Source organism: Lepisosteus oculatus, chromosome 8, assembly GCF_040954835.1.
Source record: "Lepisosteus oculatus isolate fLepOcu1 chromosome 8, fLepOcu1.hap2, whole genome shotgun sequence".
Classification (NCBI taxonomy): Eukaryota; Metazoa; Chordata; class Actinopteri; order Semionotiformes; family Lepisosteidae; genus Lepisosteus; species Lepisosteus oculatus.
In genome coordinates, this window is record NC_090703.1 from 48,776,967 (window position 1) to 48,801,433 (window position 24,467).

The following is a 24,467-nucleotide window of genomic DNA, read 5'->3' on the forward strand; positions in this document are numbered from 1 at the left end:
AGCTCGTGCGGTTTTCAGGAGCGGTCTTGTACAGAATAAATCACTGGAAACGTAGTAAACTCTTGCTTTTAAAATATTCAGTTACACTTTAGTTTAGCCTTGGTAGAAATCATATTCGGTTAGACGACAGTGTTTATACAGTGGTTTCGCCGTGTTCTTTGAAATGTATGGAACTGATATGTAGCTGAAGAATGTGGATTTGTCACTGCAAGAACTATGTAAATAATCTTGTTTTCATGTGAAAAAAGAGTTCAAAACAGGGTTATATCTTTTAACTTCGTTTAAAATAAAAAGTTTTCGAAATCAGATTACTGTTTAACATTTTAGACACAGAAAATAGTTTGCTGCAATAATTTACAGTATGAAATTCAACAAATGTATCTACAGGTACCTTTCTTCTGCTTGAAAACTAGACTTTGCTTGGTTTGAATTTTTTAGGTGAACACTGTTTTATTTATTTTAAAAAACAACACAAACAGGTTTGCTTACTTTTGTTTGTTTTTTTTTGCTTTTGCGTACTCCATTTTAATAAGTAAATATAATTTTATTTCACACAGTATGAAGACAGCAAAATAAAACAAGGAAAACATGTTAAAACCTGTATTCTTTTGGTTTCCTATAAAGTCAATGATTTGCTAAAACTCAGTCAACTGATTTTTAGGTTATTTTTACAAGTTGCAAAACCTCAGTAACATTTTGGTTTGATAATATTAAAATAAAATCCTTCTGCTATACGTGTGTAAAATATAATTATTTTAAGTATTTTCGAGATTTGTTAAAGTTCTTACTGAAAATATTATTTAATAGGGGTTGCATTAACTTTACACAAACAGCACACTTTACAGAAGTAGCAAAATATGAAGTAGGTCACAAATCAGCTTTAAAATCTGTTTTGAGAGTCGAATTGTATAGTTTTCAAAATGCAACCCTATATGAATATGTTGAAACATAGACATATATATTTGGTTGTACAAATCAGACTGTAAAAATAATTTTGCAACCAAGTTCTTATTTTTAATTCTGTTTTTATTTTTAAGTCTTCATTTTGTGTCCATTTCTCAAATCATTGTTATTAGTAAAACATTACTTTGGAGATGTTTACAGAAAAATGCTTAATACTTTTTTATACTTTTTAATGATATTTCTGCTGGTTATTTAGACTACGAAAACAATTCTGGAAAGTTGTTTTAATATATTACCCCACTGAGAAATTTGCAGTGACATTTCTTCACACAGTGGAATATTACGCTTTTTAAAATACGATACTGTTCTTATTAAAACACAACATTTGTACTTTCAGTGTAATACTATGCTAGAAAATAAATATATAATCCGCAAAAAACTCTGTAACAGTTTCAAACCTAAATATAATTGATTGAATATAATAAACATTTGTATAAAATCTATAAAATATTCAAAAATTGTCAAACTAATTGCCATATTTAATATTACTATCAAAAAATATTTAGGATTGTTATAACTTGTTTTTCTTGAAATTGAATTAAAAAAATTAATCTCTTGGAAATGGAAACAAGTGATCATTTCCTTGCTAAAAATCGATCACACATTGGTAAACTGTAACTGGTGAGAACTATTCCTACTGCTCTCTCTGTGTGGAGTATAAACTACTTTGACAAACTCCCTTTAAAAAATGTTTGATATACTTCTCTAATCAAAGTTCAAATCAGAGAGCATAAATCTAGGAACCAAGAGTTCCTTTAAATATTTTCAATCCTGCATTCTGTAGATGAAGGATTTCTGTAAAACTGTGTTAAAAGGTTAAATGTTTTTGTTTAACGTTAAAGTTAAATGTTCAATATCCACACTTCAATACTTGTTTTATCATTTAAGTTATCGCAAATAAAAGTATCAGGAAATTAACATTCATGATAATATTATACAATGGTATGGAAAAGGTAGACATCTGTACTGGCTGCACTGTTCACATTAGATACAAACATCTCCAATAGTTGTTTTTTCATTTGGAAAATAAAACATTGAAAACACAAATTTAGGTCCAGAAAGCCCAAAGAAAACTGAACACATGTATTTTTTTATATCTTTGGATTTTGGCCCCACCTAACGCTGTGTTTTTCAAAATACTTTTGTAGTTATCTGGTAAACGGTTGTACAATTACTGGAGAGGTTTGAAGTCTTAACATAATAACCTGTAGCCCAGCAAATCACAAGACATTACTCTGTAATCGTCAGAAAGCGTATTAATGAACGATACGCGTGGTGACAAATTACAATTTATCTGGGAATTCAAGAAAACATTCCAAGTTTTCCTGTATAATCAGGCATTCAGCCCCTAAAGTTCACAGTGGGCATGTTTCCAGTTCTTGCCAATAGCTTCCAAAGTGTTCTTATCCAGTTCATGGGAATAAGAGTTTATTACAGCACACAAGTAACTGTCCAACAGATGTATCTTTTATATGGAATACAAAGGCACTATTTTTTGTATAGTTTAACTATCACAGGGCTGGCTACTGCATTGGCTTATTGGGGTCTTTATTCTGACGCTCATGAGAGAGCTCATGAGAATGGAATGGTGTCCACAAGTTGAAAAACGTTTCCTCTCTATGACAAGGCAGTGTGGCATTGAGTAGGTGAATGGAGCAGCTTTCAGTCGTCACGGGGGCAGGCATTTGTGTTAAATTGTATTTTTATTTTTTTATGCGAACTGACTTTTTTGAGGGACGAAATTCCCCTGAACAAAACGCGAGCAAGACAATGCGACGGTTCCCTCCGCCCCACCCCACGTGTGTGCGTCCAGTTCTCTGAGCTTCTGTCACAGGACGGCGCACTGGGGGTCTGATGGCGTCAGCAGACGCACTCTGAGCTGGCACCGTCTCCCCTGCCCCCCTGCCCCCCTGTAGAGCCAGTAGCATGGGTCTGAGCCCAGGCAGAGAGCCCCACAGGGATAATGCAAGGATAGGGGGTGCAGAGATTCCCAGCGACGTGGTATGACCTTGTAGCCAATCAGATTTCTGCTACTGCGAGCGGCCAAGACTGGTGAGACTTGTTAAGATCTGTTAGAAGAAACAGAAAGACGGCGTCGCCTGTAGCCTGTATCTGGAAAGACTCGGTGATTCTGGAAGATGAGAAGCAACAGAGGCTTTGGAAAACTCAACAAGTAAGTAACACAAGCAGTGTGGAAAAACTGTGACCTGCAGCTGTGTGAGTTACAGCCTACAAAATGACGACATCCATAGAAGACCTGTGATGCTTCCTTCTTCCTATAGGCTTGGGGCCTTCCAAACACTTCATGGTTTCATTCACCCCTCATAATTATTAAGTAAAACAATTGCTAATAAAAATAAATGCACACTGGTAATAGTTTGTATATTGTGCTGCTGTCATTTCCGGTCATCTTTTAATTTAGACATACATGTGAGAGGAGACATACTGTCAATCAGTCCATAGGCTTAGTTAGTCTCTTTGGATTGTTGTCTGCTGGAATTAATGTACTCGTATATACTCAAGGGTTTTGAAGTGTTCCGAGTCCTGAACTCAACTTTAGCCTCTTCCTACGTCTGTTCCTAACCCTCACTCCATCCCTAATCCTGATCCCAGCCAGTTCCAGTTGTACACACGTGTCATAGCAGATCTTCCTGAAAGCAAGATGGGCTGACAGCGAGGCTCCTATAGTCTCAGGGAGACCGTTTATTAGAACAGCGCAAAGACATGAAAGCAGGTTATATTCAGACTAATAGCAGTGCTTTAGGCAGATGAAAGCAGAAAAGTGGGATGAGAGAGAGGGAGTTTTCAGGACAGGATTCATCTGATGAAAAATACGACTAGAGCAAGGTGATAAATAATTGCACTTGTTTAAAAATGGGATAAAAGGAACTAAAATTGTGAAATAATGTGAAACTGTTTTCCATTGAAATTGCAATATGTTTTATAGCAATAGCGTAATCGATGCAAAACACTTCTAAAATTATCCTCAAAAATGTGTCTCGAAGAGAGTTAAACTGAAGCGATCGTTGTTTTTTGTTGAACACCTTGATGAGTGCAACTGCTCAGAGTTAGGAATGTAAAAGAATTGCCCTTCAGATCTCCTTTAATTTCCTTTTAATTAAAATGTTCCCAGGGTACACCAACAGAAACAACTCGGTTGTCATTTGTAAAATAAATGCGTTTGTACGCTGATAAGAAAATACAAAGACAAAAAAAGACCAGTAATCGCCAATTACAACACAAACATAGGATTAAGAAAACTTAATTACAATTATCACTGAAATGATAACACAACGAATACAATTTGCATTGCTGAAGTTTAAAATGCGTTGATTTGTTTTAAGATTTGTTATGAGCCAAAACGATATATTTTCATATATTTCATTATTTATATTTTGTTAGTTGCACGTTCTTGTAAGACCCTTACAATATAAGTCTCACTGTTTAAAACCTTCTTGTGATTAAAAATCACGTTGCAAAACCATACATTTTAATATATAGTGGCTCTCTATTGACATCCTCTCCTGGTAAAGTCATTTTTTTTACTCGTTTTTAACAGCTTAAACATCTTGGTATATGCCTACCATCTATAAATAAGTGAGCATTTTCTTCTGTCCTTTTTCATTGAAACAAAGGGTGAATTTGTCCTCCATATCCGGTCAGTCCTTCGCAGAAAAAAAAAACCTTGTTTGAAATCCCGCCTTCCCGCCACCTGCCCCTGCGTCACGGGGAGTCCGGGTGCAGCGCGAGACGCTCTGGGGCTCCGCGCTCCACCTGCCAGGGGCTGCGTGGCGCGAGACACGAGGTCCGCGACACAGAATGAACAGCAAGCACATGTCTAATTATATACACACGTATTTATAAAAGCGTTTTTTTTTGTAAAAAAAAAAAAGAAGTCATATAAAAAGTATACAGCTATCACATCGCATAACATTCAATTTAAAAGTGATAGAGTATCACGTTTAAATCACCTCTAAATTACCTCTAAATGTCTTTCACCTCGAATTGGTTTTATAGCAAGTTTTAATTATAACATCACAGCACTCGCGCATCCAAAACGGGGGGAAACATATCTATTATACGGACGATGTAATATTATAACACCGTCCCTTTGTGGCTTTAACAAGGAGGTACAAGGCAGGCCAGACGTCAAGTATAACTGATACTTCTTTTAATCACACAGAACTACAGCAACTCTCAGCGCTTCACAATTAACAGAACTTCACTTTTAGGCAAACAACACACCGAACGTTAATAACACCAGCGTAAGAGTTCTTAATGTTACAGAGCCGCTATATCATGGAGCGATATGTATTTGAGGTAGTTCAATTTATAAATACAATGGCAGAAATTAATCCAATCTACAGGGCCAAGTGTGTTGGTAAAGTATATAGAATTTATTTGCATACTGTATTTTTATTCTACATTAATCTGCATGGAATTTCTCAGGTCAGACTTTCTATCCCAGAATACAACCATCTCATCTAGTTTAAATTCCTACAGTCTATGGTGATACTGGTTTGTTTCTGTGTACTACGTCATATCCTATTTGTGTTCACAGGTCTCTATGGATACAGTTTCTTCGGAAATTGTAATTCGGTTTGTGTTTTTTGCTAAATAATTGATTTCGTGCGCTATGAATCACTCTGCGAATTATTATGATAATTGCATAGAAATATATTCTGCAAACAGTTATGGTTAACCAAATATGAAATCATTTTATTATTGTTACATCTTTAGATTTTAAAAATTGTACACCTTTAATTGATTTAATTGTCGAATCTCTCCGGTGATGTGTGCGGGATGAAGATGCTTGAAAACACATAATTCCTAATAGGGCCCTGAGGTGTGTGTCTTGCAGATTATGACTCTTCTTTTTTGCTAAATAACGTGTTTCGTGTTTTATGAACCACTCTGCGACTTAAGATTACTCTGTATGAACGTGTGTGGCTTTAACTTTCTTCATGCTTAAACACGAAACAGCCACGACGTTGAGACACGTGATTCGTTAAGAAGTTGAGGAAGGCGTCTCGGAACCTTTCGGTATCCGGAAACGTGCTCCGTGGATATTTTATATTTTTGTTTTGTTCTCCCTCAGCTGCTAAACACTGTGGGTGACCCCTTGGATCTCTGGTCTGGCTCTGGATGGAGTTGGCAATTTCTCTGGTTTCCTCTCAGAGCTCTGTGACATTTTGTCCTGGGGAACTGTTGTCTCCCCGTTGCCTCTCCTGTGTCTGGTCAGGGTTCGAGACTTGTAACTAGATGGCTGAGTGTTCAGCTCCTGAGTGGGGCGTTGCAGTGGTACCCTGGAGTTGTGCCCTTGCTTGTAGCCACCAGAAACACTCTGATAACATACCCAGCTGTATAAATGGGTACCTTTGCGCCTGCATGCGTGGGTGTAAATGCAAGTTGCTTGGGCGGCACGGTGGTGCATTTGTTCACATTGCTGCCTCAGAGCGCTGGGGCCCTGGGTTCGGTTCCTGGGGTGCTGTTTGCATGGAGTTAGTGTATTCTCCCCGTGTTCAAGTGGGTTTCCTGCCACAGTCCAAAGACATGCTGGTAGGAAAATTGACTCTGGTGTGTGTCTGTCTGCCCTGCAATGGACTGGCGTCCCATCCAGTGTGTACCCCGCCTTCCGCCTGTGGCCTGCTGGGATGGGCGCCGGCTCGGTTCCTCTTTCTGGAATACCAAGGCACTGTTTTTTGTATAGTTTTAACTATCACAGAGCTGGCTACTGCACAGGCTTATCGGGGTCTTTATTCTGACGCTCATGAGAGAGCTCATGAGAATGGAATGGTGTCCACAAGTTGAAAAACGTTTCCTCTCTATGACAAGACAGTTTGGCATTGAGTAGGCGAATGGAGCAGTTTTCAGCGCTTCAGGGGTCTGCGAAAAGACAAATTCCTAATGCAAGAAATTGTATATGGCCAATAAAGAGATCTGATCTCTGATCTCTGATCTGGGTGTGGCGACCCGCAGAGGACGGCTGAGCATCTATATCGTGTGTTTTGTGCTCTGCCAGGTTTCCCCAGTAGGAATGGAGACGGCAGCAGGTTCGGAGGAGGGGGCGGCGACCGGCGAATGGAAGGAGCCCCACTGGGTGGCCACACTCTTCCCCCCCCGCTTCACGGCGCTGGACCTGTTGGGGGAGACCCCCCGCCTGCTGTCCGAGAGGCTGGCCTGCCAGAGGGTCCGCAGGAGACAGGAGATCTACCAGGCCGCGCTGCAGGAGCTCCAGGACAGGGAGAGGGGGGAGAGGAGGCAGCAGCTTTCCAGGATGATCCGCAGGGAGGCTCCCGCCTTGCCCACGGAGCAGCCCGTGAGCGCCGCGGCCGCCGCGGGGGCCGACCCCAGCTCCCCGGCCAGCGCGGAGCCCGGGGAACCCCGGGAAGGGGAAGAGTGCTTGTGGGACGCCCGGGAGGTGTCGGCTCTGAGACGGGCAAGGCGCCAGCAGGATTCTGAGCGCCGGCAGCTCCAGACCCGTCTCGCAGAGGCCCTGGCGCAGAGCGAGAGGGAGCGGGAGGCGCGGGGGCGGCTGCAGGAGGCCCTGGGTTCGAGGGAGCGAGAGCTGTCCCGTGCCAGGAAGGAGATTGCACGCAGGGCGCTGCACCTGGACGCGCTGTTGGCGGAGGGGCTGAGGAGGGACTCCACACTGGAGGCACAGGCCAAGGAGGCCCGAGAGAGAGAGGCCGAAGTGAAACGGCTTAACCAAGAGCTGAGGAACGTCCGGGCTGAGGCCCGGGAGCTGAGGCAGCACAGTGCGGGGCTGGCCTCCGAGGTCAGGAGACTGAGGCAGGAGCAGGAGGCAGGGGAGCGCCGGGCGGCGGCGGCGGCTCAGGCGGAGAGCGAGGCGGCCGTGCGGAGGCAGAGGCAGGAGCTGGAGGCAGAGAGGCGCCATCACGGCAGGAGCCTCAACGCGCTGGAGCTGCTCAGGAGGCATTTCGCTAGCTTGCCTGGCACGGACGCCCAGGACGACCCAGCAGCAAGGATCTGCAAGACGTGATTCAGGGGGACTGTTAAAATGCTTGGAAAGATTTGAAAACAGTTGAAAAGAAACGCGACTGCTTGTGCACGACCCTAATTCAGCGAGTGGAAGTTTATCAGGACGCAGCTCTACCGATATTAGAGGGGATATAACTGATACAGTTACCCCCTGCTGGCTCTAAAGCATGATCAAGTAATAGGTTTATTCCATGCTGAAAAAAAGAAGAAAGAGAACACGTTTCGGCCGTGGAGCCTTCTTCACACCTGAAGAAGGCTCCAAGGCCGAAACGTTAAGAGAACACGTTTCGGCCGTGGAGCCTTCTTCACACCTGAAGAAGGCTCCACGGCCGAAACGTTGTGTTCTCTTTCTTCTTTTTTTCAGCATGGAATAAACCTATTACTTGTTCCTTTGCAGCCTACGCATGCTGACGCAGCTGCCCACCTGAACTAAAGCATGATCTATGTGCAGGGGGCAGGATGTGACCATTCAGATTCGCTTCAGTCAGGAACTGGCCCCTAATACAACCTTCATTAATTAGGAACCTTAATTACGTAACGACAATTGGAAGCAGCTCGTGTAACCCGAAGGCCAGGGCGTGCAAGAACGTACGCGGCCGACACAGGGGAGTCGGGAGGGGTGTCGCGGCTCATTCTCTCCACGCCGCCCAGGCCTGGTTCGTCCTCGCAATAGAACTGTGTAACCCAAGAAGCCGGACTGTGCTTTCGACTCCCTAGGACTGCAGCAGGCGCGGCAGAGCGCCCCCCAGAGGAGAGTGGGGGTGAGCCGGGCTCCCCTCGGTTCTCGACGCAGCAGAAGCGTCCCTCACGAAGCACACGGGCCCCCCCGGTCACCACCATCGCCGAGCGTCTCCGACGCGTCGTCACGGGGGGTCGGGCCTCAGAAAAATAAAAAAAAAAACGGCTAAAAAAATTAAAGCCCACCTGATAGCCGAGCCACGCAACCCGTGCAGCTTTTGCGAGATGTGTGCAAAACCTCAGGGAGCCAGATTTTAACGCAATTATGTTGAGAGTGTAAAAAAAAAAAAAAGAAAAACTGAGAAACAGAAAAAAGTGCTGCAGGCTGAAACCAGGAGACAAAACAAGACGAGACAGGGCAGCTGAAAAAAAAGTAACCAAACAATGTAATGGATTTAATTTTACTCTTTTTAATTTTGTTTAATTTTTATTTTTGTTCCAATTACAGTTCCAACACCATTTGAAATAGAGGTTATGTACAAGTTACCATCTTCCTGAAATGAAAAATGTCTGAGAGACAGGAAAGGCCATTTAATAAAGAAGGCAGATGCAAAGGTAGCCATAGACAGAAACACAGAAACCAGTGATAGCAGCTGTCCTACATATACCACTAGTCATACAGGTGACCCTGAAATCAGTGCTCCCCAGCAGGTTTCATGAGCCTCTCATTCGTTCACAACTTTAGATCTGGGAGAGGTTATATGGTTATAAATTATAAGGGAATAAATCTATTAAATAATTAAGGGCTCACAGAACACCAAGATTTTATTCGGGAGCAGAGATGATCAACATCCTAACTTGCAGCCAGTAACAAGAGTGGGGAAAAAAAGGCAGTTAAGAGCTGCAAAACACTACACGCATCTGGCGTTGCATGCATTAAGGGCTCAAAGTTGATCAGTTCCTCTAAAAACTGAAACTACATTCATACCCAGCCAAATAAATATTCATTCAATCATGACTCTAAATGTATCTAGTTTTGCTCCATTGTTCACAGCTGCTTTGAAGCACAGTTGTAGGATACAAATGAAAAGAGGTGAGACTACAGTAGAGAGTAGGGACTCTCACTGACTAGCTGTATTTAAATAGATTTTTAAGATTGTCGGCATGTAATTAAGAACAAAACAGTTTCCCTATCCTTGGTAAGGGAGTTGAAATTGAAATACTTCTCTGACCAAGTCTGTTGTACTTTCCTATGACAAGAGGCCTACTATTGTGCAGTGTCCACAAAGACATTGAAGTCATTGAAGTTCCTGGAATGATTTTAATACATAAAGGACTGGATCCTTTTCTCTGTTCAATCAATAATTTAGCCTTGTTAACAATCCATCTGTTGTACATTCTTCCAGAACTGCTAATTTGTGTACACTGATAAGATTCTTCCTCTGATTAACAGTCCTTGTACTAAACCATCTAGAAGTCATTACATTTGATTGATCTCATCAGATCCCAGAGGCTAAGCATGAACCGGTCTGGTCAGTTGTAGGGGGAAAGACCATGAGAAAAAACTGTTTGCTGCTACAAGTGTTGTTGTGGTCCAGTAGATGGTGCTCTTATCTCTGGACCAGAATTTCCAAAGGAATCCCCCAGTGTGGTAACTGGGCACACTGCATTTAATAATGATTTCATGGCACTGTTCCTAAAAGAAGAGGCGTTAGCCCTGGTGTCCAGAGTAGAAATAAGACTGAACATGGTGCAATTTGGCATCCCTCAAGTTCTTTAGTTCAACTGTTGAAGCAATTTCTTCTTTCTCTGGGTCTGTAGTGTAGTGGGGCTGCTATACCACGCATTGTCCAGGTGTTTGCTGGTCTGTGGTGTGTGAAATTAGGAGGTCCCTCCTTTATGTAAAGAGCTTTGGAGCCATTAGGGATACAAGCTATTATGTACTGCAAGGAATCGGTATAATAGCCCATCTGAAGTCTATTCTATAAAACTTAGGAAACAAATCAAAAACAGGCAAAGGATCGTTTCCATTGTTTTTCTTTAGAGACTTTCACTGAAGAATCTTCCAGACAAGAAATATATGAATCTACAATCAAAACTACTGTCTGTCTTTTTTTAATGAGCGGGCACTACAGAGGTCACTGCTGAGCAGAAAAAAGCGCACACCTGTCTTTCTTTCAATGAGTCAGAGATCGATTTGAATAGTTCCCGTGCTCCCTCCCTTTCTGCGAGAAAACTGGGAAGCTGTCCCTTGCTAGATACCCATGAGGATAGGGGATCAATGAAAATGCTTGTGCACAAAAAGGGAAAATATCCAGCATTAATGTATACGTTTTTTCAGTAAAGTTCTGTTTTCCATTTGGGCTAAATAATTACATATTAAACTGGAAAACAGACATGGTACTTAGTAAAATGTACTAAAGCTGAATGAGGTTTGTTTCATGAGGTTTATATCAATCAAATTTCAAAGCTTCTACACCCGTGGCCTACTTTTGTGTAACTCGAGCATGGACGATAATTTGAGATTAGTAATCTCAAACAATTCCTGGGCACCTCGTTTCTTCTGGGGGTTGTTTCACCCACATTCCCAGTCACAGTCTAATTATTTAAAGGTTATATTCATGATTGTAATTCTTCTAATTAGGCTCCAAGGTGATTTGTAGATAACCGTGCCTTTACTGTTTGTAAGTAGTTGTTTTTTTAATGAAATGAATGTCTTGCGTAATCAACTGTAAGCTAATGCCTAATTTAGAAGACAGGTTAGTTAATTGACTACTCATTTTAGAGCAAAACCCAGGAGACAAGGCCCTCCAGAAACAGTTTGCCACCTCCCTGATTTGAACCGTGCCCTGCAGACAGATGCAAAATGTTTTGTCATGGCAATACATTTTCTCAAGGAAGGCGTTTTTGGTTTAGAATGGATTTTGTTCCTGCCTGAAAGCTACTGAGATGACACACGGAGTTCTTATACTTAAGAGCTCAATCAAATATAAAAAAAAAAAGAAAAAAATTCCAGACCTACTTGTCTAGGATGTGCAGGTTTCCAAAGCTACCAAAAGCTGTTTAACCCTTCACCCAGGGGAAGAGCTGCTCACAACTGCAGGAGACCTAGAAAACCAGGTGGATTCTAGTCCCTGAGGACTCGAGTTGTGAACCCTTATACAGGAAACCTTTGTAAGGAAACAAATCTGATTTTAATCAAAATCAAGAGGCACTTTAATTTGTGACTCTTATATATATACGCCAAACTGGGTATAAATTTGTCCTATCCATATAAAATACCAAGAAGAGAAAATGCAAGCATAAATAGTAAACTGCAAGCTACATTTCTCAAGATCTACAGGAATTATTCTAAGTGCATAATCAGACCCTAAAACTATTTCTACAAACGTTACTTTAATGTCCCTTAGGACCCAGATGTTAACTTTCCCCCTAGAGAGAGCAATTTCCAATCCCAGGATACAGGCTGTTTGCCCACATTTGATCCCCATCCAGACCCTTCATAACTTCACTAATGATATATTCCTGTCCTTCACAGGAATTCGCATGAGAACAGACAACGGCTTACCCTGCTCTGCACTGATGGCTTGTTTTTATTTATAACTCTAAACGGTTCACCTTGGTAAATTCAATACAGCACTTAATTCGTTTATCAAATTTCCCCATTGTAACACGTAAGCATTCCTATTTTTTTATATATATATACTGTCAGCAGCATATTTATTAAGTTATAAATAAGGGAGGCCGTGCACAGTTCCGCCGACGACCCGGAACAGCAGCGAGTGGAGCTGGGGGGTGCAGTTAGGGTCAAGGTCGGCAACACCCCACAGCCTGGGACGTGAACTGGCAGCCCTAGGGACGCAGTGCTCCCCTCATTGACGCAAAGCGAACAATCACAGTCGTCAGCACAGGCAGGCAGATACACACTGGAGAGAGATATATATATATACATACAGTAACAATGCACAATATATTCAGGTACCAGCCCCAGTAATGTGCAATTACTGTAGCTCACACACTGCGTTTACACTCGCCGGTCTCAAACCCCAAAAGCAAACACAAAGATGGCGAGCAGTCAGAAGCCAGGAAGCCTTCCAGGTTTTAAGGCTCAGAAAATGGCAGCTCTGAGGGACTTTCTAATCACCCAGTTTTAAATCAAGCACTGTCTTAAGGCATTTCTTTAGAGAGGTTTTTTAAACGCTTATAAGTTTTTTTTTAAAAGAAAACATTGTTTGATTTTTTTTTAATAAAGTTAGCTATTGAACGCACACAGCTCAGCCAGTTAAAAAAATTGGAACCCCAGACATGGGTTAAATAACAAGCTGCTCATCCTCCTTGGAGGAGATTTAGGGAAGTACTGGGGTGGTAGGGTATATCCCCCAAATTTTCAAGACCCACTCCTTGACCCTAGCAGGCAGGGTCAAGTGTCTACAGGAATCGGGGTCCTACCATCCCCCTGTGGAGGTGGGGGAATTGAGTTTGACGCGCTCAGGGGGCCCAGGGGCATGCTGGGAAGGCTTTAGGTCTCCTGGGGTGTGGCCCTCCTCAGATCCCGGATCTGCTTGATCAGGTAGTTCTTCTCGTCGCAGAACTGCTCGTCTTCGGATCGGTCCGTGTGGAACTTGCTGAGGAACTCCACCAGCTTGGCCTGGTTCTTCAGGAGAATGTCCATCACGGGCTGGGTCTTGTTGGGGTTGGCGACAAACACCTGGAGACGACAACCGCAACGTGATCAAACTGGATGTGCGCCGTCGCCGGATCGAACAGTGATGATGCACTTGACCTAAAAAAGCACACGTTCTAGTTTCCACCGTTAAAAATAGTCTTTTATAATAATAATAATACTAAAATTACACTTCCCCTGAGCTTTAAATTCTCTAACACTTCTAACTTGCACACAACAAGGGATCCACAAACCGACAGCCTCATTAGGCCTGAATCTAGTGGGCTGCAAGTGATGGGTAGACCAGTAGGTGGCGCTCTTTACACTGGACCAGAATTCCCAAACCATTACCTTCGTTTGTTGACAACAAACTAAGGGACACTGTGAAGTCCTAGATCCTAACTAGGTGGTCACTTAGGAAACACATCGCACTTTACATCAGTAGAGTTTGAACTGGCTAAATTCCATTCCGCGCTTTTGAAATCTGGCCACCCCTCAAGTTCCTCCTTTAATTCCATCGGGAGCGAGCAATTCCCGACGTCTCCACCTGATCGGCCGGGCAGAGCGGCACCGCAAAGCGAGCACCGCTTCTCCCCCGCGGCCGGACGCGAGAAAAACACGCCCAGCACGCCCCAGCCCGCCGTGGCGCAGCCCGACCCCCAGGGGGCGCTCCCTGCTCTCCCGGAGTCACCTTGAAGACGTGGAAGGCCTCAAACTGGATGTTGCGGCTGTTGTCCCTCAGCAGGTTCATCATGAGCTTGAGGTTCTCGGCCCGGCTGATGTAGCGGGTCATCACGGTGAAGTTATGCCGGTCCAGGAGCAGCTCTCCCAGCAGCTGCGCGTCGGGGGGGGAATAAATAAATAAAATGAAGCCAAGAAATCACACACCGATCTCTTTCCTTTGGTAAAACTCCCGGACGTTTCTTTGCAAGCGCCGATGGCTGCAAACTACTCGGCTCCAGTAAACGCCGCCACAGCCCTCGGAGCCACACCAGGGTGAAGGAGGGCCAGCGAGCGCTGTCCAGCGATGCCACGCCCGCCCGTCAGAAAGCGCGCGCGCATGCACCACTGCGCCCCCCGGATGGCAGAGCGGCACATATTCCAGGGTCTCTGGTTTGGGCCCTGGCTGACTGATGCCCACCCAAATCGCCATGGCATTATGGGAGTTACCCGAGGAGTCCCAGGGGTGTGGATGAGCCGTTTCACCCAGAAAACGGCTGGTCGAGATCCTTGGGTCAAACAACTATTAATGACCCAACAACAGGCAGGCCAAGTAACCTCCTCTCATCGGTAGCCTTTATGTAAAACTAGCAACATCTGGAGCACCAGACTCAGGCTGGGCTCTGAGCTCCAGCAGCACCTTCACCGGCTGAGTCTTCTAGGGAGGCTCAGCACTGCAGGTCTCTGAAAAGAAAGTCCCTGCAACAGGGCGACTGGGATACTTGACACGACATTCTGGCAGGAAGACGTACTGTACCTTCAAAGACTGCCTCTTGGTCACATAATTGTCGGAGTGCAGCAGCTTCTCGTATTCTGTAAACACCTAAAAAAAATATATTCAAAAAATTAGGAAACAGTTCCGAGAAACAAGAACAAAACATAAACTGGCCCCACTTCAAAAGAGCACTTACCCTGTCGTAATTCGTCTCCAAGAAATCCGAACACATGATCTTGTGCCTCGTTAACAGATCCTGAAAATAAGCAACAGCCTTCAGTCCCCATGCCCAGAGATTTAAGACCCAAGTGGTTTGTGAGGCCACGGAACTGCACACCTTAAATCGCTTAAAGCCGAAACGATGGGTGGGTTCATCGCCGTTTTTCCTACCGCGCTTTCTTTCTTAATTAGAGAGGTCCGGCTCGTAAAACATCCGTGTTTCTGACTGGACGGCTCCGGGTCACGTGACAGCGGTGCGACGAGGCGCGGCGCCCCCCCCCCGCCCCCTCCCCCTCCCCCGGCTCACCTTGAAGGAGGCGAAGGCGTCCGAGGCGATGTCGAAGGTGGACAGCTCCACGTAGCGGAAGAAGCAGAAGAACTCCTCGGAGTACAGCACGCTGCGCGCCAGGGGCTCGTGCCGCAGACACTCGCGCAGCATCATGCCGCAGTTCAGCGCCACCTCCGGGCTCTCGTACCTGCAGCCGGGGGGGCGGGAGGTCAGCGCGGGGGGGTCTCGCCCTCTACGGCACCTCGGAGGTCTGCGCGCCATTTAAACCCATCGGCTTTTTAAAGACTGCCAGGCATAATGTCCCCGAGTTCGGGCACTCTCGATGTCAACCCTCGGGCAGGCAGGACACAAGCAGCCCCTGGTGGAGCCTGACACGGGTTCCGACTCCCCAGGGAAGCCAGGGTCCTGGAGAAGGAACTGGTGGGCCACAGGAGGGCTCTTGGCCACGTCAGAGCTCCCAGACTACCACACCTGCTGCGGACTCTCCCGCATGCCAGTGCAACCGATGCCATCTGTGTTATTGAGCAACTAGTTAGGAAGCTCAGACAGCCAGCAGCCCTGAAAGTCATCAGTACTTTCTTGACAAACCCCAGGTGTTCTGTTTTTCTCTAGGACTTGTTCGTAAAACATGTACCACCACGACAAGCGTCCTCCCATTTTTTTTCCTTCCTTTTTTATGCCGCCAGCCATCAGACTGATCTTTCCTGGCCCTGCGTTGTAGGATCTCTGCGGGCCCCTTCAGCGTCTCCCCCTTGACCGAGGAGCACCGAGCGCTCGGTTCTGAAAAGGTGAGGAAGACGCGAGACGGGTGGGGCGTGTTTAACGAGCGAGCGTCTTCGACGGAGGCTGTGCGCACAGCACTACTGTTCTGCAGCAGCACTCACCCGTTCAACAAACAAGGAAATCCCTTTGCCTTTGCTCATTTTCTTAAAAAAAAAAAAAAAAAAGAAACAAAGTGCAATTAACATCTCAGTGCTCAGTTCTACTTTTTTTTTTGCTTGCCGCTTATGCGCTTGGAAAAAAAATGGAAAGTACGGACACTCAAAACATTATAGCTCCCATTATAGCTCTGGTACACCTTGTTGGACTCTATCTCATTCACAAATGCAAATCCTGATGGTAGCAATAATAACAATAATCCTTTAATTCACCAGGCATGTCATTTGAGAACAGGGTCTCTTTTACAATGATGACCCATCAAAGAGGCTCAACAGAAAAACTGACTGACAAGGGTGTGACGGTGTGAGACAACTGGTAACTGAAACAGAACAAACCTGGAACTCATGGTCTGAGATAAGAAGGGCTCTATCACAGCTCCCGGAGAGCTCCAACGCACTTACTCTTCCAGGTCTCTGCTTTCTAAAGACTGGCACCACCCCTCGCTTACTGGCCCCAACAAATCTGGGCAATTATCTGAATTTGGGGTCCCTGATGGCTGAATTATCCAGGTGCCCCAGCCAGGGAGTTTTTTTAAATTTGAGTCCCAAAATCACCAAAGTGAGCCGGTCACAAAATAAAAACATTCCCGGTCTTTCGCTGATGTACTGATGTCACGCTGCCTACAAAGCCTCCTGCGCTGGGCCTCTCCGGGAGGAGGGAGGGCGAGCGGTGCAGGGTCAAAGGTCGCGCAGTCTGTCGACGGCCGGCACACGCCTGCACGCGCGCGCCTGCCTCTCCCACGCCACTTACCCCTTGAGGAGCATGAAGAGGATCTGCGGCCGGGAGGAGATGTACTCCACCGTCGGCGTCCGCGTGCCGATCTGCCTGCGCAGAACGTTACTGAAGATCTGGACGACGTCCTTCTTCCCCTGGGGCGGAGAGGAGAAAACGGTTTCTATACAGTTATATAAAGCGGATCTAGGCTTCCACTTTCCCGGCCTAAAAATCTTCGTTCCCCTCCCCTTCCCGTCCCCTCCCAGCACGGATACAAATACCAGTGGCCCAGCCACTGTAACGCCGCCGCCTCGGAGTAAAAGCTAAAAAAAAAAAAGAGAGGCCGCGCAGGCTGTTCGAGCGCGTCCGCTACGAGCCGCTGTAATCCGAGGGAGCCTCACCTCGAAGTCGATCCTCTGCAGGTTGGCGACGAGCGCGACGAGCAGGTTGGTGTTGTACAGCTCCTGCGCCAGCTGCGCCACGGCTTCGGTCTGCGGCTCCTTGTCGCTGGTGCCGCACAGGACCTCCTTCAGCTGCGACAGGCTCTTGGACACCTCCTCCACCACCTGCCGACACCACAGTCAGCACGGGGGGCGCGTGGCGGCGGCTGTCCGGGCGCCCACCGCGCCCCACCCGCCAGGCCCTCCGGCACCCCAAATCCTGGCATTTCTGTTCACGCTTGAGAACAAAAATCTCCCTTTTATGCTCTTGTGTTTTCGCGAAAGGGGAATGAACTCGGCTCGTATTACCTTGCCTGTTCCACTCGTTTCAATATCATACTTTTTTTTGGAAAAAACACACGGTTATATCCACCTTTGTGCAGTAACAAGCATTAGACTACGCTAAGAACCAGCACCTGGAAAGGAGATTTACTTGTCGGCACAAATAATTTGCATTTACGCCTGCCGTGCCCAGGTAAACACCAGGAAATGCCTGCTGTCTAACAGAACACAGGAATATAAATTTCACAGGCTTGTACTCCAGTGTAGAATGCAGTTGAAGAACAGTCAGTGCGTGATCTGGCAGGAATGGGATAAGGAATATGAAGGACTGACTGAAGAATACATATTCACACACCTGAAGTAGGAACTCTACTCGTTCCAGATGTGCAAAAATAAAAATAATCCTCACCCCTGCTGGAGCTCATCTGAGAGACTCACCTTCTCACATTTTTTGCCTTCGGAGGTGTCCAGTTTTTCCAAGTAAGCCATGTTCTCTTTTAAGCTCCTAACGATCTCGGCGGGGCTCTTCTGCGATTTTCCAAACGGGAAAGGCATTGCACTGAGGAGACGTTCCCTGTCCAAGCGCGAAGCAGGAGGCACTGTGTCACACTCACCAGCGCCTGAGAGATCCAGAGGGAAAGACAAGAGACTTGAAGGCCCGTGCATGGTGAACGCACGCATGAGCTCCATATTCACACGGCTGTGCAAATGCACCATGTAAAACACCATAAGAAATGGTAAGTAAAAAATATAAATTCACATTTTAAGGCTTTCAAATTTTTCCCACCCACCTTTGTTTAACCTCACACAAAACACTATGGGTAATTTCACTCCAGAAAACTTAAAAACTGTCTCTCCTGCCTCACGCAGCTCTTACAATTTCTTTTTAGAGCCATTAAAAAAAAAGCTGCATCAAGGCTCGGAGCCAGAATGCACCAGGACCCAGAGCGCAGATGCATTTAAGAATGAAAGACTTTCTTAAGCGATCCATTCTCAAGCTTTCATGCTTTTACAGGGATGCAAAGGTGACACCAGGTGAGTGGAGGTTTATCTCCCCTTCTGAATCTCTAACGAGTAAACTTTACACTTAAGAACATGAGAAAAAGGTTACGAAATAGAGGAAGCCAGCCAGGACATCTTGCACTTGTTTAGTAGCTCATCAGTTCTAACATTTCAGCCACGTTAAGCCCAAGCTCTGGGTCTCGGCCACTATTTATTCCTAGGAAGCCTGCTCCAGACACTCACGGCTCTTTGCGTTTTTAATTTCCAGCTGTGACTCTGTCCCGATTTCACCGCGGAGTCTGGCGTGCTCCCCTTCTTTACAGATCATTTATAATTTTCTATACTTGGATCACATCTCTGCTGTTCTAGGCCAGGAGTCTCAAGCTCACTTCCTGCTGTCTTCTGGGGTTTAGCTCCACCCATGTTCACACATTTGCATGGCTGGTCTAGTTATTTCATCGACAGCATAATAGCAATGCTTCCAGCCAGGCTCCGAGTGGATCTGTAGGTAACGGCCCATTTTAGACCTTAAGGAAAATCCTTTAGAATTTTAATTTAGTTACACAACTTATCTGTTTTTCTTACTACTTCAGATTGGAACAGAAGCCACACGATACAGGACCTGGGTTTGAGAACCCTATTAGAAAGGGTAGAAAGTCTCACTATGACAATCCCCTGAGACCAGAGAAGAGCAGGGGAATGTTGCCTGAACTCACATAATATTCAACATGAGGTAGACGGCATTGTACTTTCTTGCAATGTACTTTCATTGCATATACAGAGGAAGCAGCACACCTGCTCACTCTGGCCAGTTCTTCTTCAGATTCTGTTTGAGGGTCACGAGCAAGTAAACACCAGAGAACAACAAGACAGCTGGACAGACAATGAGCTAGGTAACAAGTAAAAAATGAACACAGAGGATATAAATTACTCTCAATCGGCTGATTGATACTTTGGGTTTTGAAACTGCTTGCAGACCACAGACTGCAGCAGTTTATAGTGTTATTCCCAACACACATCCCTTGGTGGAAGGGTATTGCACAGCCCTAAGCAGAAGCAGTAGTAACTTCTTCAATCAGTGAAGAAGTGAACGTGGCTGCTGTGCTTGACAAACCACGTCACCCTCAGCACAGAGCCACAACACATAATACTGCCTCCGGGCTGCAGCGCACAGCTGGAGACGTTACCAGTACCTCACCGCAGCGGGACTCGGACAGCCCGAGAGGGGTACAAGGAGTTTTCACATCAGGAGCCGGTCTGAACGTCCGCCCGGTCGAGGAACCCCCGAAAAACTTTCAGCGGAACTCAGGCCCCGCATCCGCAGGGATCCCCGACGACCTACGAGGACCCAAGGTCACACCAGAGCTACACATGGCGAAGCCGGGGCTAGGCCCAGACCGGCAGGGGTCTTGTTCTCGGCTCTAAAGACACACAGATCGCTCCCTGCAGGACAGCACACGGCAAAGCGCATACGTGGGAACTGCTGAAGGTCTTGGGAAGCGTCCCTGTGTCCCATGAAGGGCTCCGCGCGCCGCTTGGCATTCCTGTGTGAGCTGCGCTCCTAAGGAGGATGGGTGGGAATGAAGCCTCTTCCTGATAAGACAGAGTCAGTCAGTCTGCACCCCCCCCCCTCCTCCCACACTCTCGCTATCTGTGCGCCTCAAGGAGCTCAGCCTGCGGGAGCCCTTTTAACCCCTCGTTCAGGGACATCCCGAGTTCCAGCTGAGGCTGGAGAGAAGAGGGGTTTGCAGGAGTGCATCAGTAAAAAAAAAAAAACTAAAAAAAGTATGATAGCTCATGTTTGCCCATCACAATTCTGGAGCTTTTCCTCTTATGGGTTGTTTGCTATCGGAGGAGGGAGTATCCTCATTTTTTTTCGGCTTTTCCAGCCAATTTGAGGCTTTCTCCACGAATGGAGCAACGATGGGACTTTTTTTTTTCTTTTTTTTTTTACACATGGGGGCTTTTTTTTTTTTTTTTAAATGCTTATGGCAGAACTGTCCTGGAGGTCACACTGGGTTACAACACCAGAAGGGCTGCAAACCGGAGGAGGCCTGTCTGGTAAGATTATCAGAGGGGCTCACCCAGCTGTTTCCTGAGAGAAGCCAGGGTATCGGCTTCAACAACAGGGCTGGGCGGCTTGTTCCCCACCCCCACCTCCCTTTGTGTAACGACGTGACTCCTGTCCTGATTGGAGGATCTCACCCAGCTGTCGGCTTCAGTTTGTTCCACACCCCCACCTCCCTTTGAAACCACACAGGGAGCTCAGTAATCATGCATTCTAATGGCAACAGACACAAAGTTCACCTGGATCCCCCTGCGAGTTCGGATTTCACTAGGAGAGCCGGGGACACAGTGGCAGCACAGACAGAGAGGCCCACACGCGTCCTCTGGAGCTCCCTCCCTCCAACACCGAGCGCTGGGACTCTAAGGACATGTGGTTCTGAAGCGCTTGTGCCAAGCAGTGGTAAGGGAGGCAGAAACTGACGTCATTCACAGAATACAAGCAGAGTGCTTTAAGGGGGGAAAGAAAAAACTAGTCAAACAGCTTAAACCAAACAGAAAGCCCAAAGCTCAGCCAGAGAGCTGCCCTGAACCGTCTGACGTGAGAAAATGGGCACACCCTTGCCACTATAAAGGAAAGGATTATTGGAGCTCACCAGGATCGAAACATGTTTTTTATTTTAAAAAACTGCTGCTAACGACCTTTAACCTTAGGGGGATGAGTGGTGGCTCTGTGGCTCAGGATCTGCGCCTGTGACTGGAAGGTGGCCTGGAATCCTGTTCCTTTGGGCCCCCGAGCAAGGCCCTTAACCCCCACTGCTCCAGGGGCCCCGTATAAATGTCTGACCCTGCGCTCTGACCCCCAGCTTCTCTCTCCCTGTCTGTGTGTCTCATGGAGAGCAAGCTGGGGTCTGCAAAAAGACGAATTCCTAATGCAAAAAATTGTATATGGCCAATAAAGTGATCTTATCTTAAAAGACATACTTTAACCCAATAAAGCTTCGATTTCCCCCATGTCTCCCTGATGCGAGATACAGAAGGAAGGAACTGTAGAACAGTCAAGAGGCGAGAGGAGGCCTGGTTGCCAGATAGACAATCACTGATCCCAGAATCATCCAGCTGTTTCCTGAAACCAGCTGGGGGCATGCATTGGCTTCAACAAGGACTGGGCCACCTTGTTCCACACCCCCGCCACCCTTAGTGTAAAGAGGTGCCTCCTTTTCCTCAGCTCTAAACGAGGCAGCCTCCACGTGTGCCCTCTGGTTCGTGTTTCACCGTTCGTTGTGAAGATTGTGTTGACTGTGCCAGGGCCCTAACCGTTTTTGAACACTTGCCTCAGTCGTCAAGACTAAAAAAAGTTGAATTACGCCCCAGAATTCAACTGGTTGTTCTTCTCTGGACAGATTACAGAGCAGCAATATCTTTTTCTCTAACGTGTTTACAAGCCCTCCGATTCCAATAACTGGAATTGTGCCCTTTGACCTACTGTTATCTGACAAGGACTTGAATTCAGTTTGTCCATCATGCTGTCCGGTCAATGCAATATAATGAATCCGTTTTCAGCATCTTACACCGGTGTACATGTATGAGAAAGTAAACTCCAGAGAGGAAAAAAAACAAAACAACATTTTACAGGAATCTATCTGCGTGCGCCGTGAACAGACTGTTTTTCTATCCCAAGTGTAAATTTGGTATCTTTAAACGCTAGCTTTCCACCCATTAAGGACTGTCCACAGTTCGAGCAGATGGCAAGAGACAGGGGTCCATTAGGGAGAGACACCGAGGTCGTTTTTTAAAAAAAAAAAATCCGAGAGCTTGTGGTGGAAGCAGTGCCATCCCTTTAATGGAGCTGTCGCGGCAGACCCATCGATCGAAAAGAGCATTAGCGTTAACATCGCATTAAATAACGCGAGTGACCGCTTTAAAAACAAAAAAAAAACGATCGCTAGTCCAGCCTTCTGGCTCAGGCATGAAAGTAGGGGCGCCTTTTGAACTACTCCGATGGCACAATGACACAACAGGATAGCAGATAAAACGTTCGGCAAATATGTATAGATATATTTAGTCCACTGACCGGATCTGTCAATACCGTCGGTCAAAGCCAACCGCCAGCAGATATTACACCGCACTACAAACACGGTCTGAGAAGTTATGCTGAGGATGTTTCAACAGCTATGTAACATCTGCTTCTGAATAAATAAAAAAAAAGAAAGTGACGCAAGGTCGCCCCTCAAAAATGTGACTCGGCCGATATGCATCTATTTTTTTTCCAAGAAGAGTTACTGCGCAGCTCTGCAACGGGGCAGGGTTGCAGAAGCAGACGTGACGGGTTTCTGACAGCTCGGTTCGAACCACGGAATTATACCTCGTTTGGAGAAACACCGGCATGAGCAACATACCTTAGTGTCGGGGGGGGGGCGCTTGTGAGCTTCCGAAAAAAAAGCCCCCCCTTACATCTGTCCGTGTTAACACCTCGCTGTGTGTGTGTGTGCGTCTTACCGCCGCCGCTTGTGTGACAGTTTTCAGTTACCTAGACCAGCTCCCTCGTCTCCGCCTCCTGTCCCTACGCAGTTGAATGAGCTGGTATTTTTCCAAAGTAATATCCGGTGACACTCGATTGTCTTCACTTTAAAACAAATACTATCGATCACCTCGCATAAAGACGTAGCAATAATTCAGCTGAATGTAAAAGTACCAGAACATTCTGAGGAGACTCTTGTCTTTGTTGCTGTGACTTTGTTTTCTCCTACCCCCAAAAAAAAATCGAGAACAATTTTGTTATCAACACCGGAACAAACGTGACATTTAAATGAAGGATGCGAACTTTTACAGCCCAGCTGAGCCAGGGGATTTCACTGGGCCGCGTTTGGTTTCTCTACCGGTGGCTGCCCGCCGGAGAGCTAGTATTTCAAATAAATTAATGATCACCCCGGACACAGGCGAGCACCGCTTCCGACAGCCGGAAAATATTAAAACCCAAAAGACAACAGAACGATCTCGGGAGGAGGGAGACAAACAACTAGTTCTACTCACCGGACTGGCCTTTTACGGTTCCTTTAACCAACTGCAAAATGTGAAGTTTAAACTGAGAACGTCACTATTGTCTTCATCCGTAAACTGCTGCTGCTGCGTGCTCCTCGTCCGCGAGGCGTGGCGATCTCGCCCTCAGCCCGGGCGGCACTCCTCCTCGAGCTCGCTCGGGCTCTCACGCGCACACACCCTCCCCTCCTCCCTCAGTGGCTGGGCGGAAAGCGTGCGCGGGGCTGGCGAGCGCCCCGGGTCACGGACTGACACTGCTCTGGGCCAATCAGAGCCCGGCAGCCAGCGAGGGGGCGGGGCCTGCGCTCGTTCCGCGGGGGCACTGTCCTGCCTGCACGCAGTACGTTTTTACGCCCGGAACTACCGTGAATCCATTAACACTGCCTGGCAGAGAACATTTAAAAGAAAGGAAAAAGTCGGTGAAAGATACCGCATTTGTTTTGCACGCTTCAGCTGAAAATAAAGACTTTCCAAATACAGATTTTTGCAATAGACCAATCTACTGTATTTCAGGGTATAGGCATGACCTACACTACATTTCACTCAAAAGCTCATATAATCACAGTTTCCTTGAGCGTCACAAAGTGTTGTACACTTCCTCTTTTGTTCATTTAAACGTTTCTACGTAATTTTTTCAGTGGAAAAAAATGGTTACTAACAGATCAATGTATACACATTTTTCACTGTCCAAAACACATCCATTGTATTTCCTCAAGCTGATAATGTTAGAATGATCCTGCTTTGAATATCCTGGAACACCTCAGCACTGTGATAAGGCAGAAAAAGTATATCTATCTG

At 46.0% G+C, this 24,467-nt stretch overlaps 2 protein-coding genes across 3 annotated transcripts; one reads left to right on the top strand and one right to left on the bottom strand.

Annotated features, from left to right (window-relative positions):
- Positions 1–5,517: 5,517 nt before the first annotated feature.
- On the top strand, positions 5,518–7,966 carry ccdc160 (coiled-coil domain containing 160). The gene is made up of 2 exons (XM_069193852.1): positions 5,518–5,554; positions 6,986–7,966. The coding sequence occupies exons 1-2, from the start codon at positions 5,531–5,533 to the stop codon at positions 7,964–7,966; spliced, it is 1,005 nt and encodes a 334-aa protein (XP_069049953.1). The 5' UTR covers positions 5,518–5,530.
- A 4,903-nt stretch (positions 7,967–12,869) lies between these two features.
- cab39l1 (calcium binding protein 39, like 1) lies at positions 12,870–23,857 on the bottom strand. Of its 2 annotated transcripts, none has more exons than XM_069193683.1 (9): positions 23,664–23,857; positions 18,063–18,244; positions 17,304–17,468; positions 16,939–17,057; positions 15,268–15,436; positions 14,938–14,997; positions 14,784–14,849; positions 13,998–14,141; positions 12,870–13,351 (listed from the first exon to the last, which is right to left on the bottom strand). In XM_069193683.1, exons 2-9 carry the CDS (start codon positions 18,177–18,179, stop codon positions 13,163–13,165), a joined length of 1,029 nt encoding a protein of 342 aa, XP_069049784.1. In that variant the 5' UTR covers positions 18,180–18,244; positions 23,664–23,857; the 3' UTR covers positions 12,870–13,162. The 2 variants fall into 2 exon arrangements, with proteins under 2 accessions (XP_069049784.1, XP_069049785.1); XM_069193684.1 differs by lacking the exon at positions 23,664–23,857 and adding an exon at positions 23,030–23,311.
- Between the last annotated feature and the right edge of the window lie 610 nt (positions 23,858–24,467).